Source organism: Triticum aestivum, chromosome 4A, assembly GCF_018294505.1.
Source record: "Triticum aestivum cultivar Chinese Spring chromosome 4A, IWGSC CS RefSeq v2.1, whole genome shotgun sequence".
Taxonomy (NCBI): domain Eukaryota; kingdom Viridiplantae; phylum Streptophyta; class Magnoliopsida; order Poales; family Poaceae; genus Triticum; species Triticum aestivum.
This window is the reverse complement of record NC_057803.1, coordinates 625,324,138-625,337,069: the sequence shown is the minus strand read 5'-3', so window position 1 is coordinate 625,337,069 and position 12,932 is coordinate 625,324,138. Positions and strand designations below refer to the sequence as shown.

Below are 12,932 nucleotides of genomic sequence, written 5' to 3'. Positions count from 1 at the left end.
GGAGACGAAAGACCTGCCGTGGGTCAGTTGCCGGCTGGCCCAGATCATGAAGTTGGTCGGCGAAGGTCTTGAGCTTGGTGCAGAATTGCATCACCGTCATGTCGCCCTGGATGGTGGCGTGGTACTCAGCGTCGACGTACACCGCGCGGGCCATCTGGTTGTTGCGGAAAAGCTCGTCGACGGCAAGCCACACGGTGCAGGCAGTGTCCTCGGGCTGCATGATCGCATCGAGGAGCTCCGGCGAGATGGTGGCATGCAGCCAGTGGATGACGGTGTGGTCGGCCATCTGCCACTCGGGGTCATCGGGGCGAGGAACCGCCTCAGCATCGACGTGCGCACGGAGGCCGAACATGCCGAGCACCGTGTCGAAGTGGCGCCGCCACTGAGCGTGGTTGCCGGCGAGGAGATCGAGTACGACAGGAACATGGCGACGGATGTCGATGGTCTGGAGGATGGCGGAGGGAAAGGAGGGAGGCGGCGCGGCGGGCGTGGCGAGCACGACCGACACGGTGACGTGCTGGAGAGGAGCGGTGTTGAGGACGCCGGCCGCACTATCGACCGAGGAATGAGGGGAGAGGACGGGGTTGTCGTCCATGGCGGAAGCGGAATCGGCAACCGGAGTAAAGGGGTTCTGGTCAGGGGTATCTGATACCATGTTAAGGAGAGGAGAAGGAATAGGATTCAACACTCATCAATTATGCTCAGAGGCTGGGTTTAAGTACAGGTTGCTATCCTCAGCCGAGCCAAGATCATGGGTATGCCACTACCTTAGGACGTGCACCACTAGCTATGTTGGGGAACGTAGTAATTTCAAAAATTTCCTACGCACACGCAAGATCATGGTGATGCATAGCAACGAGAGGGGAGAGTGTGATCTACGTACCCTTGTAGATCGACAGCGGAAGCGTTAGCACAACACGGTTGATGTAGTCGTACGTCTTCATGGCCCGACCGATCAAGCACCGAAACTACGGCACCTCCGAGTTCTAGCACACGTTCAGCTCGATGACGATCCCCGGACTCCGATCCAGCAAAGCGTCGGGGAAGAGTTCTATCAGCACGACGGCGTGGTGACGATCTTGATGTTCTACCATCGCAGGGCTTCGCCTAAGCACCGCTACAATATTATCGAGGATTATGGTGGAGGGGGGCACCGCACACGGCTAAGAGAACGATCACGAAGATCAACTTGTGTGTCTAGAGGTGCCCCCCTGCCCCCGTATATAAAGGAGCAACGGGGGAGGAGGCCGGCCCTAGGAGAGGCGCGCCAGGTGTGGAGTCCTAATAAGACTCCCTAGTCCTAGTAGGATTCCACCTCTCATATGGAATAGGAAAAGAGGAAGGGAAAAGGAGAAGGAAGGAAGGGGGCGCCCCCCTTCCCTAGTCCAATTCGGACCAGACTAAGGGGAGGGGTGCGGCCACCCTTGAGGCCCTTTTCCTTCTTTTCCGTATGGCCCAATAAGGCCCAATACGTATTCCCGTAACTCTTCGGTACTCCAAAAAATACCCGAATCACTCGGAACCTTTCCGATGTCCGAATATAGTCGTCCAATATATCGATCTTTACGTCTCGACCATTTCGAGACTCCTCGTCATGTCCCCGATCTCATCCGGGACTCCGAACTCCTTCGGAACATCAAAACTCATAAACTCATAATATAATTGTCATCGAAACCTTAAGCGTGCGGACCCTACGGGTTCGAGAACAATGTAGACATGACCGAGACACGTCTCCGGTCAATACCCAATAGCGGAACCTGGATGCTCATATTGGCTCCCACATATTCTACGAAGATCTTTATCGGTCAGACCGCATAACAATATACGTTGTTCCCTTTGTCATCGGTATGTTACTTACCCGAGATTCGATCGTCGGTATCTCAATACCTAGTTCAATCTCGTTACCGGCAAGTCTCTTTACTCGTTTCGTAATACATCATCCTACAACTAACTCATTAGTTGCAATGCTTAAGTGATGTGCACTACCGAGAGGGCCTAGAGATACCTCTCCGACAATCGGAGTGACAAATCCTAATCTCGAAATACGCCAACCCAACATGTACCTTTGGAGACACCTGTAGAGCTCCTTTATAATCACCTAGTTACGTTGTGATGTTTGGTAGCACACAAAGTGTTCCTCCGGCAAACGGGAGTTGCATAATCTCATAGTCATAGGAACATGTATAAGTCATGAAGAAAGCAATAACAACGTACTAAACGATCGAGTGCTAAGCTAACGGAATGGGTCAAGTCAATCACATCATTCTTCTAATGATGTGATCCCGTTAATCAAATAACAACTCTTTTGTTCATGGTTAGGAAACATAACCATCTTCGATTAACGAGCTAGTCTAGTAGAGGCATACTAGTGACATCTGTTTGTCTATGTATTCACACATGTATTATGTTTCCGGTTAATACAATTCTAGCATGAATAATAAACATTTATCATGATATAAGGAAATAAATAATAACTTTATTATTGCCTCTAGGGAATATTTCCTTCAGTCTCTCACTTGCACTAGAGTCAATAATTTAGTTCACATCGCCATGTGATTCAACACTAATAGTTCACATCACCATGTGATTAACACCCATAGTTCACATTGTCATGTGACCTATACCCAAAGGGTTTACTAGAGTCAATAATCTAGTTCACATCGTTTATGTGATTAACACCCAAAGAGTACTAAGGTGTGATCATGTTTTTCTTGTGAGATAATTTTAGTCAACGGGTCTGTCACATACAGATCCGTAAGTATTTTGCGAATTCTATGTCTACAATGCTCTGCACGGAGCTACTCTAGCTAATTGCTCCCACTTTCAATATGTATCTAGATCGAGACTTAGAGTCATCCAGATCTGTGTCAAAACTTGCATCGACGTAACTTTTTACGACGAACCTTTTTGTCACCTCCATAGTTGAGAAATATTTCCTTATTCCACTAAGGATAATTTTGACCGCTGTCCAGTGATCTACTCTTAGATCACTATTATACTCCCTTGCTTAACACAGTGTAGGATATACAATAGATCTGGTACACGGCATGGCATACTTTATAGAACCTATGGCTGAGGCATAGGGAATGACTTTCATTCTCTTTCTATCTTCTGCCGTGGTCGGACTTTGAGTCTTACTCAATTTCACACCTTGTAACACAGCCAAGAACTTTTTCTTTGACTGTTCCAATTTTTGAACTACTTCAAAATATTGTCAAGGTATGTACTCATTGAAAAAAAAACTTATCAAGAATCTTGATCTATCTCTATAGATCTTGATGCTTAATATGTAAGCAGCTTCACCGAGGTCTTTCTTTGAAAAACTTCTTTCAAAACACTCCTTTATGCTTTGCAGAATAATTCTACATTATTTCCGATCAACAATATGTCATTCACATATACTTATCAGAAATGTTGTAGTGCTCCCACTCACTTTCTTGTAAATACAAGCTTCACCGCAAGTCTGTATAAAACTGTATGCTTTGATCATCTCATCAAAGCGCATATTCCAACTCCGAGATGCTTGCACCAGTCCATAGATGGATCGCTGGAGCTTGCACATTTTGTTAGCACCTTTAGGATTGACAAAACCTTCTGGTTGCATCATATACAACTCTTCTTTAATAAATCCATTAAGGAATGCAGTTTTGTTTATCCATTTGCCAGATTTCATAAAAATACGGATATTGCTAACATGATTTGGACAGACTTAAGCATCGCTACGAGTGATAAGGTCTCATCGTAGTCAACCCCTTGAACTTGTCGAAAACCTTTTGCGACAAGTCGAGCTTTGTAGACAGTAATATTACCGTCAGCGTCAGTCTTCTTCTTGAAGATCCATTTATTCTCAATTGCTTGCCGACCATCGGGCAAGTCAACCAAAGTCCATACTTTGTTCTCATACATGGATCCCATCTCAGATTTCATGGCTTCAAGCCATTTTTCGGAATCTGGGCTCACCATCGCTTCTTCATAGTTCGTAGGTTCATCATGATCTAGTAGCATGACTTCTAGAACAGGATTACCGTACCACTCTGGCGCGGATCTTACTCTGGTTGATCTATGAGATTCGGTAGTAAGTTGATCTGAAGTTACATGATCATCATCATTCGCTTCCTCACTAATTGGTGTAGTAGTCACAAGAACAGATTTCTGTGATGAACTACTTTCCAATAAGGGAGAATGTATAATTACCTTATCAAGTTTTCTACTTTCCTCCCACTCACTTCTTTCGAGAGAAACTCCTTCTCTAGAAAGGATCCATTCTTAGCAACGAATGTCTTGCCTTCGGATCTGTGATAGAAGGTGTACCCAACAGTCTTCTTTGGATATCCTATGAAGACATATTTCTCCGATTTGGGTTTGAGCTTATCAGGATGAAACTTTTTCACATAAGCATCACAACCCAAAACTTTAAGAAACGGCAACTTTGGTTTCTTGCCAAACCATAGTTCATACGGTGTCGTCAAAACGGATTTCGATGGTGCCCTATTTAACGTGAATGTAGCTGTCTCTAATGCATAACCCCAAAATGATAGCGGTAAATCTGTAAGAGACATCATAGATCACACCATATCAAGTAAAGTACGATTACGACGTTCGGACACACCATTACACTGTGGTGTTCCAGGTGGCGTGAGTAGTGAAACTATTTCACATTGTTTTAACTGAAGGCCAAACTCGTAACTCAAATATTTTACCTCTGCGATCATATCGTAGAAACTTTTATTTTCTTGTTACGATGATTCTCCACTTCACTCTGAAATTCTTTGAACTTTTCAAATATTTCAGACTTGTGTTTCATTAAGTAGATATACCCATATCTGCTCAAATCATCTGTGAAGGTCAGAAAATAATGATACCCGCCGCGAGCCTTAACACTCATCGGATCTCATACATCAGTATGTATTATTTCTAATAAGTCAGTTGCTCGCTCCATAGTTCTGGAGAACGGCGTTTTAGTCATCTTGCCCATGAGGCATGGTTCACAAGCATCAACTGATTCATAATCAAGTGATTCCAAAAACCCATTAGCATGGAGTTTCTTCATGCACTTTACATCAATATGACTTAAACGGCAGTGCCACAAATAAGTTGCACTATCATTATTAACTTTGCATCTTTTGGTTTCAATATTATGATTATGTGTATCACTACGATCGAGATCCAACGAACTATTTTCATTGGGTGTGTAACCATATAAGGTTTTATTCATGTAAACAGAACAACAATTTATTCTCTTACTTAAATGAATAACCGTATTACAATAAACATGATCAAATCATATTCATGCTCAACGCAAACACCAAATAACACTTATTTAGGTTCAACACTAATCCCGAAAGTATAGGGAGTGTGCGATGATGATCATATCAATCTTGGAACTACTTCCAACACACATCGTCACTTCACCCTTAACTAGTTTCTGTTTATTCTGCAACTCCCGTTTCAAGTTACTACTCTTAGCAACTGAACCAGTATCAAATACCAAGGGGTTGCTACGAACACTAGTAAAATACACATTAATAATCTGTATATCAAATATACCTTTGTTCACTTTGCCATCCTTCTTATCCGCCAAATACTTGGGGTAGTTCCGCTTCCAGTGACCAGTCCCTTTGAAGTAGAAACACTTAGTCTCAGGCTTAGGACCAGACTTGGGCTTCCTCACTTGAGCAGCAACTTGCTTGCCGTTCTTCTTGAAGTTCCCCTTCTTCCCTTTGCCCTTTTATTGAAACTGGTGGTCTTGTCTATCATCAACACTTGATGCTCTTTCTTGATTTCTACCTTCATCGATTTCATCATCATGAAAAGCTCGGGAGTCGTTTTCGTCATCCCTTGCATACTATAGTTCATCACGAAGTTCTACTAACTTGGTGATGGTGACTAGAGAATTCTGTTAATCACTATCTTATCTGGAAGATTAACTCCCACTTGATTCAAGCGATTGTAGTACCCAGACAATCTGAGCACATGCTCACTAGTTGAGCGATTCTCCTCCATCTTTTGGCTATAGAACTTGTTGGAGACTTCACATCTCTCAACTCGGGTATTTGCTTGAAATATTAACTTCAACTCCTGGAACATCTCATATGGTCCATGACGTTCAAAACGTCTTTTGAAGTCCCGATTCTAAGCCGTTAAGCATGGTGCACTAAACTATTAAGTAGTCATCATATTGAGCTAGCCAAACGTTCATAACGTCTGCATCTACTCCTGCAATAGGTCTGTCACCTAGCGGTGCATCAAGGACATAATTCTTCTGTGCAGCAATGAGGATAAACCTCAGATCACGGATCCAATCCGCATCATTGCTACTAACATCTTTCAACACAATTTTCTCTAGGAACATATCAAAATAAACACAGGGAAGCAACAACGCGAGCTATTGATCTACAACATGATTTGCAAAATACTACCAGGACTAAGTTCATGATAAATTTAACTTCAATTAATCATATTACTCAAGAACTCCCACTTAGGTAGACATCCCTCTAATCATCTAAGTGATCACGTGATCCAAATCAACTAAACCATAACCGATCATCATGTGAAATGGAGTAGTTTTCAATGGTGAACATCGCTATGTTGATCATATCTACTATATGATTCACGCTCGATCTTTCGATCTCAGTGTTCCGAGGCCATATCTGCATATGCTAGGCTCGTCAAGTTTAACCTGAGTATTCTGCGTGTGCAAAACTGGCTTGCACCCGTTGTAGATGGACGTAGAGCTTATCACATCCGATCATCACGTGGTGTCTGGGCACGACGAACTTTGGCAACGGTGCATACTCAGGGAGAACACTTATATCTTGAAATTTAGTGAGAGATCATCTTATAATGCTACCGTCAATCAAAGCAAGATAAGATGCATAAAAGATAAACATCACATGCAATCAATATAAGTGATATGATATGGCCATCATCATCTTGTTCTTGTGATCTCCATCCTTGAAGCACCGTCGTGATCACCATCGTCACCGGCGCGACACCTTGATCTCCATCGTAGCATCGTTGTCGTCTCACCAATCTTATGCTTCTACGACTATCGCTACCGCTTAGTGATAAAGTAAAGCATTACAGGGCGATTGCATTGCATACAATAAAGCGACAACCATATGGCTCCTGCCAGTTGCCGATAACTCGGTTACAAAACATGATCATCTCATACAATAAAATTTAGCATCATGTCTTGACCATATCACATCACAACATGCCCTGCAAAAACAAGTTAGACGTCCTCTACTTTGTTGTTGCAAGTTTTACGTGGCTGCTACGGGCTTAAGCAAGAACCAATCTTACCTACGCATCAAAACCACAACGATAGTTTGTCAAGTTGGTGCTGTTTTAACCTTCGCAAGGACCGGGCGTAGCCACACTCGGTTTACTAAAGTTGGAGAAACTGTCACCCGCAAGCCATCTATGTGCAAAGCACGTCAGGAGAACTGGTCTCGCGTAAGCGTACGCGTAATGTCGGTCCGGGCCGCTTCGTCCAACAATACCGCCAAACCAAAGTATGACATGCTGGTAAGCAGTATGACTTATATCACCCACAACTCACTTGTGTTCTACTCGTGCATATAACATCAACATATAAAACCTAGACTCTGATACCACTGTTGGGGAACGTAGTAATTTCAAAATTTTCCTACGCACACGCAAGATCATGGTGATGCATAGCAACGAGAGGGGAGAGTGTGATCTACGTACCCTTGTAGATCGACAGCGGAAGCGTTAGCACAACACGGTTGATGTAGTCGTACGTCTTCACGGCCCGACCGATCAAGCACCGAAACTACGGCACCTCCGAGTTCTAGCACACGTTCAGCTCGATGACGATCCCCGGACTCCGATCCAGCAAAGTGTCGGGGAAGAGTTCCGTCAGCACGACGGTGTGGCGACGATCTTGATGTTTTACCGTCGCAGGGCTTTGCCTAAGCACCGCTACAATATTATCAAGGATTATGGTGGAGGAGGGCACCGCACACGGCTAAGAGAACGATCACGAAGATCAACTTGTGTGTCTAGAGGTGCCCTTTGCCCCCGTATATAAAGGAGCAAGGGGGGAGGAGGCCGGCCCTAGGAGAGGAGCGCCAGGTGTGGAGTCCTACTAGGACTCCCTAGTCCTAGTAGGATTCCACCTCCCATATGGAATAGGAAAAGAGGAAGGGAAAAGGAGAAGGAAGGAAGGGGGCGCCCCCCTTCCCTAGTCCAATTCGGACCAGACTAAGGGGAGGGGTGCGGCCACCCTTGAGGCCCTTTTCCTTCTTTCCCGTATGGCCAATAAGGCCCAATATGTATTCCCGTAACTCTCCGGTACTCCAAAAAATACCCGAATCACTCGGAACCTTTCCGATGTCCGAATATAGTCGTCCAATATATCGATCTTTACGTCTCGACCATTTCGAGACTCCTCGTCATGTCCCCGATCTCATCCGGGACTCCGAACTCCTTCGGTACATCAAAACTCATAAACTCATAATATAACTGTCATCGAAACCTTAAGCGTGCGGACCCTGCGGGTTCAAGAACAATGTAGACATGACTGAGACACGTCTCCGGTCAATAACCAATAGCGGAACCTGGATGCTCATATTGGCTCCCACATATTCTACGAAGATCTTTATCGGTCAGACCGCATAACAATATACGTTGTTCCCTTTGTCATCGGTATGTTACTTGCCCGAGATTCGATCGTCGGTATCTCAATACCTAGTTCAATCTCGTTACCGGCAAGTCTCTTTACTCGTTCCGTAATACATCATCCTACAACTAACTCATTAGTTGTAATGCTTGCAAGGCTTAAGTGATGTGCACTACCGAGAGGGCCCAGAGATACCTCTCCGACAATCGGAGTGACAAATCCTAATCTCGAAATACGCCAACCCAACATGTACCTTTGGAGACACCTGTAGAGCTCCTTTATAATCACCTAGTTACGTTGTGACGTTTGGTAGCACACAAAGTGTTCCTCCGGCAAACGGGAGTTGCATAATCTCATAGTCATAGGAACATGTATAAGTCATGAAGAAAGCAATAGCAATGTACTAAACGATCGAGTGATAAGCTAACGGAATGGGTCAAGTCAATCACATCATTCTTCTAATGATGTGATCCCATTAATCAAATAACAACTCTTTTGTTCATGGTTAGGAAACATAACCATCTTCGATTAACGAGCTAGCCTAGTAGAGGCATACTAGTGACACTCTGTTTGTCTATGTATTCACACATGTATTATGTTTCCGGTTAATACAATTCTAGCATGAATAATAAACATTTATCATGATATAAGGAAATAAATATTAACTTTATTATTGCCTCTAGGGCATATTTCCTTCAAGCTATACAACTGCTGCACGATCCGTACTATACCGTACGGTAAACTATACAAGGTACATATAGTATAAAACTACCTAGTCTAACACGGGACTGTGATGTCCATTCTCACTTTGATCCGCATGAACAACGCTCCCGTGGAGTCGGCATTCTCGCCTCGATCCACCTTGAGAACCCTCCCAACCTGCTCGCCAACTAGGTCCCCGGTCTCCCTGCCCATCGACCCGCCCGGGACGCCGTACGCCCTGACCCAGATCGGCACCGTGTCGAAGCTGCACTCGTCCACGGTGGTGGCTCTGGGCGCAAAATCCTCCACCACCAACAGATGGTCGGCGAAGCTCCAGGGCCCGACATCCAGAGCCTTCTCCTTGTCGGCCTCCTGGCGGAAGGTGAAGAGGAACCGGTTCCGGCCGAGGTCTTCGCATTCGACGCTGGAACTGGGGCTCCAGACCGCCCCCAGAGGCGTCCCCACGTGCTGCGCTCTCGCCGGCTTATCCGAGAGGAGTTTGCCCACCGCCTGGATCTTGCCGCTCGCCTGCGGGGAGGGGCATGGCTGTTGCTGCTGCTTGTCGGTGATCCGAACCCCCTTCTTCTTGGCCTCGGTGAGCTGCAGGGTGCCCAGCTTCCCCTGCAGAAATGCTCTCCTCGAGCCCCCCATTGCTGCGGTGCTGCTACGAATCCTCCGCCGCCGCCACCACGCACCGGAAGCTAGGATTTTGGTGGTGGGTTCGCTCGGATCCCCGCTCGATCCCTAATCCTAGATTCGGATTTCAGATGGGGCAGAGGCGCTGGAACTTGAACACCTCTTGAGAGGGATGAGAGGGATTTTGGTTTTTTATTTAGGAAATCTTCCTGGAGGCTCGATGTGGGCCAGTGCAGTCCAACTCTTATGGGCCTTTTGTGTAAGGATGGCGCCTTCTTCTGGGCTAATTGGGCTTCACGTTGCCGGGCCTACATAGGACGAAAAGAAGAGAGGTTTTTCGGCCCAATCTTCCGAGCCCAGCTCCTTCCCCTTCTTTCATTCCCTCCCCTCTCACTCGTCTCTCCCCTGCCAGCCGCCGCCGCCGCCACCCGGCTCCTCCGCGACCTCCACCTCACCGCCGCCCAGATCCAACTCCGCCGACGAGCCCAACCGCCTCCACCGTCCCCATCCGCGCCGTCGTCGCAGAGCGAGCCTCAACGACGGCCCCGTCGTCCTCCGCCTCCAGCGGGTCCCGCCGCCCCTGCTGCTCCGTCCCCCGACACCTCTTGCCACCGGAGTTGGCCCTCCAGGTAGCTTCCTCCCTTCACCACTTCTAGCGCCTCCCTCTTGGATCTCCAGTATGCATGTCCTTAGTAATCTCAGAAATCGATGCCTCTATCTATGTTGCAAACCTGGGCTGCTCTTCAACTTGGACCGGCGCTTCAGATTAGATTGATGCTTGACTGCCACTCATTTCGGATGATCAATGACTGACTGACTTCTCAGAGTATTAGATTGATGCTAAGGAATTAATTGATAGAATTCTAGTTCATCCGATGCCTATGTGTGTGTGTGTGTGTCCTGGTGGCGATTGCTGTTTGTTTCTTCAGGAAATTGCTAGCCCGTGTGATGCTGCCATGTAAGGTTAAATGTGTAATGTTTCCATGTTCTGCACAGTGTTCATTTGATCAACTGGGCTACATGATGTACGTATAACATAGTGACACATTTCTCTTCAGAGTATTACAGTTGCAGTTTCGGTGGTTGCTGTTTTTTTAAGGAGAAATTGGTTGCCACAATTCTAGTTCATGTCATTGCCTAGGTGTGTGTGTCATAGTAAGGGATGCAAGCGGTGGCCCGCATATCCTGCCTGCAAAACTCTTCAATCTTCATTTAGCACATCACTAGCTGTAAAATTAAGACTAAGTTTGTGGTATTGTCCCCTGCTTGCATCCTTGGTCATAGCGGTTATTGCTGTCAGTTTAGTCAGGAGTGCTACTTCATATGATGCTTCCATGTAAGGTTAAATATATTGCTTTCTTTGTTCCGCACGCACAGCATGAAGTTGTTTCTCATTCTAAACGAATTTCATCTGATGAACCGAGCTAGATGATATGTATAACACAGTGACACATTTCTGCTTTGTGCAGCCAAGGTGGTGCAATGGCCTCAGGCATCATGTTCCGACGTCTTTCCAAGACACTCACCATGAGCCCAGCAACAGCACTGGCATCTGGTATGACCAGCCAGCACCACCAGCTTCAGCAGCGTGCACCGGTGAGTGGCACGTCCAAGGGCAAGGCGAAGCTCAAAGCTGGGATGCCTCTGAGGCGTAGCGTCATAGCCAAGAAGGGGGGCGCGCCTGCCACTGCTGGGAGCGGCGGCGCTGGCCGTGGTCGCCGTGAAGCCATGGAGCGTATTACTCAGATTGCAGAGTCTTGTCTGAAGTCCTCCACTCCTCTACGGCACCTGTCCCCCAAGGAGCGTCTCCGCGAGGCAAAGCGTGAGGAGCTTGGGCTCATCTCCAAGGAACGGCAACGTGAGCTTGACGCTGCCAAGGCTAAAGCTAAAGCTAAATCCAAGGGTGCCAGTGGAGGTGATGGTGACCGTGTTCTGATGGGTCCGCCGGGCCTTGACTATATCAGTCTTGGTCTGGTGGATGAGGAGACTATCCCTGAGTATGAGCTGACAGTTGAAGATGGCCGGCGTCTTGCCAAGGAATACAGCCGTGTGCTAATACGACGACACCGTGCACGTCAAACTGCAGAGTCAACGCTCTTGAGGCTCAAGAAGGAGGCCATTGCTGCACTCCCTGAGAAGCTGCGGGCTGCTGCTATGGTTCCTGACATGACCCCGTTCCCTGCAAACCGGTACATGGCAACACTCACGCCACCGATTGAAGGGTATATTGAAAAGGTGCGAGATGCTGCCAAGAAGTATTCAGTGAAGGAGAAACTTCGCTGAGTCCGATTCAACATGGGAGGAAAGAGTCTTCTCCATACAAGATGCTGAGAGTTTAGACGCCTTCTTATGCTCCTTTAATTAATTCTTGGCCTCTGTCTAGGTTTGGTGACTACTTTGTGCTATTTTGGTCTTAGATAATCAGATTCTGGTAATAAGCCGTCACAATTTTTATTTGCAAGATCCTGCCATGTTATTCTGTCTGAACTGTTCATGTCAGTTTTAGTCCCTCCGTTTCTTTTTACCCCGCATATAAGATTTGTCTGAAGTCAAACTTTGTAAAGTTTGATGGCTACTTTGTGTTATTTTGGTTTGTGATGGTCAGATTCTGGTAATAAGCCGTCACAGTTTTTCTTTGCAAGACCCTTCCATGTTATTCTGACTGAGCTTTTCTACTTCAGTTTTGCTGTGTACTAGTGCATCTTGATATCATGTTGAGCTGAAAGCATTAAAGTGTTTCCCTTGAAATGATGCTTATGCTGAAAGTATGCTGCCAGGGTTAGTAGAAAAATGGCTTCAGGCCATAATACTTGTTATTGCTTCGGTTCTGGGTTGTTGCATCAGTCTGTTAAGTAATTACCTTGTTCATTAAACAGCGGCGAGCATGCCAAATAGGGGCATTTTGAGACATGGTAAATGCAACTGAAAGAACTCTGTTAACTCATCC

The 12,932-nt window shown here is 46.2% G+C and overlaps 1 protein-coding gene across 1 annotated transcript; it reads left to right on the top strand.

Moving 5' to 3' along the window:
• Positions 1-10,331: 10,331 nt before the first annotated feature.
• LOC123087715 (uncharacterized) lies at positions 10,332-12,665 on the top strand. Its single transcript, XM_044509811.1, has 2 exons — positions 10,332-10,614; positions 11,455-12,665. The coding sequence occupies exon 2, from the start codon at positions 11,468-11,470 to the stop codon at positions 12,266-12,268; it is 801 nt and encodes a 266-aa protein (XP_044365746.1). The 5' UTR covers positions 10,332-10,614; positions 11,455-11,467; the 3' UTR covers positions 12,269-12,665.
• The last annotated feature ends 267 nt before the right edge of the window (positions 12,666-12,932 follow it).

Bases quoted from the DNA above. Each gene is read 5' to 3' on its own strand.
- LOC123087715 (XM_044509811.1), top strand. From the start codon at position 11,468: ATGGCCTCAGGCATCATGTTCCGACGTCTTTCCAAGACACTCACCATG.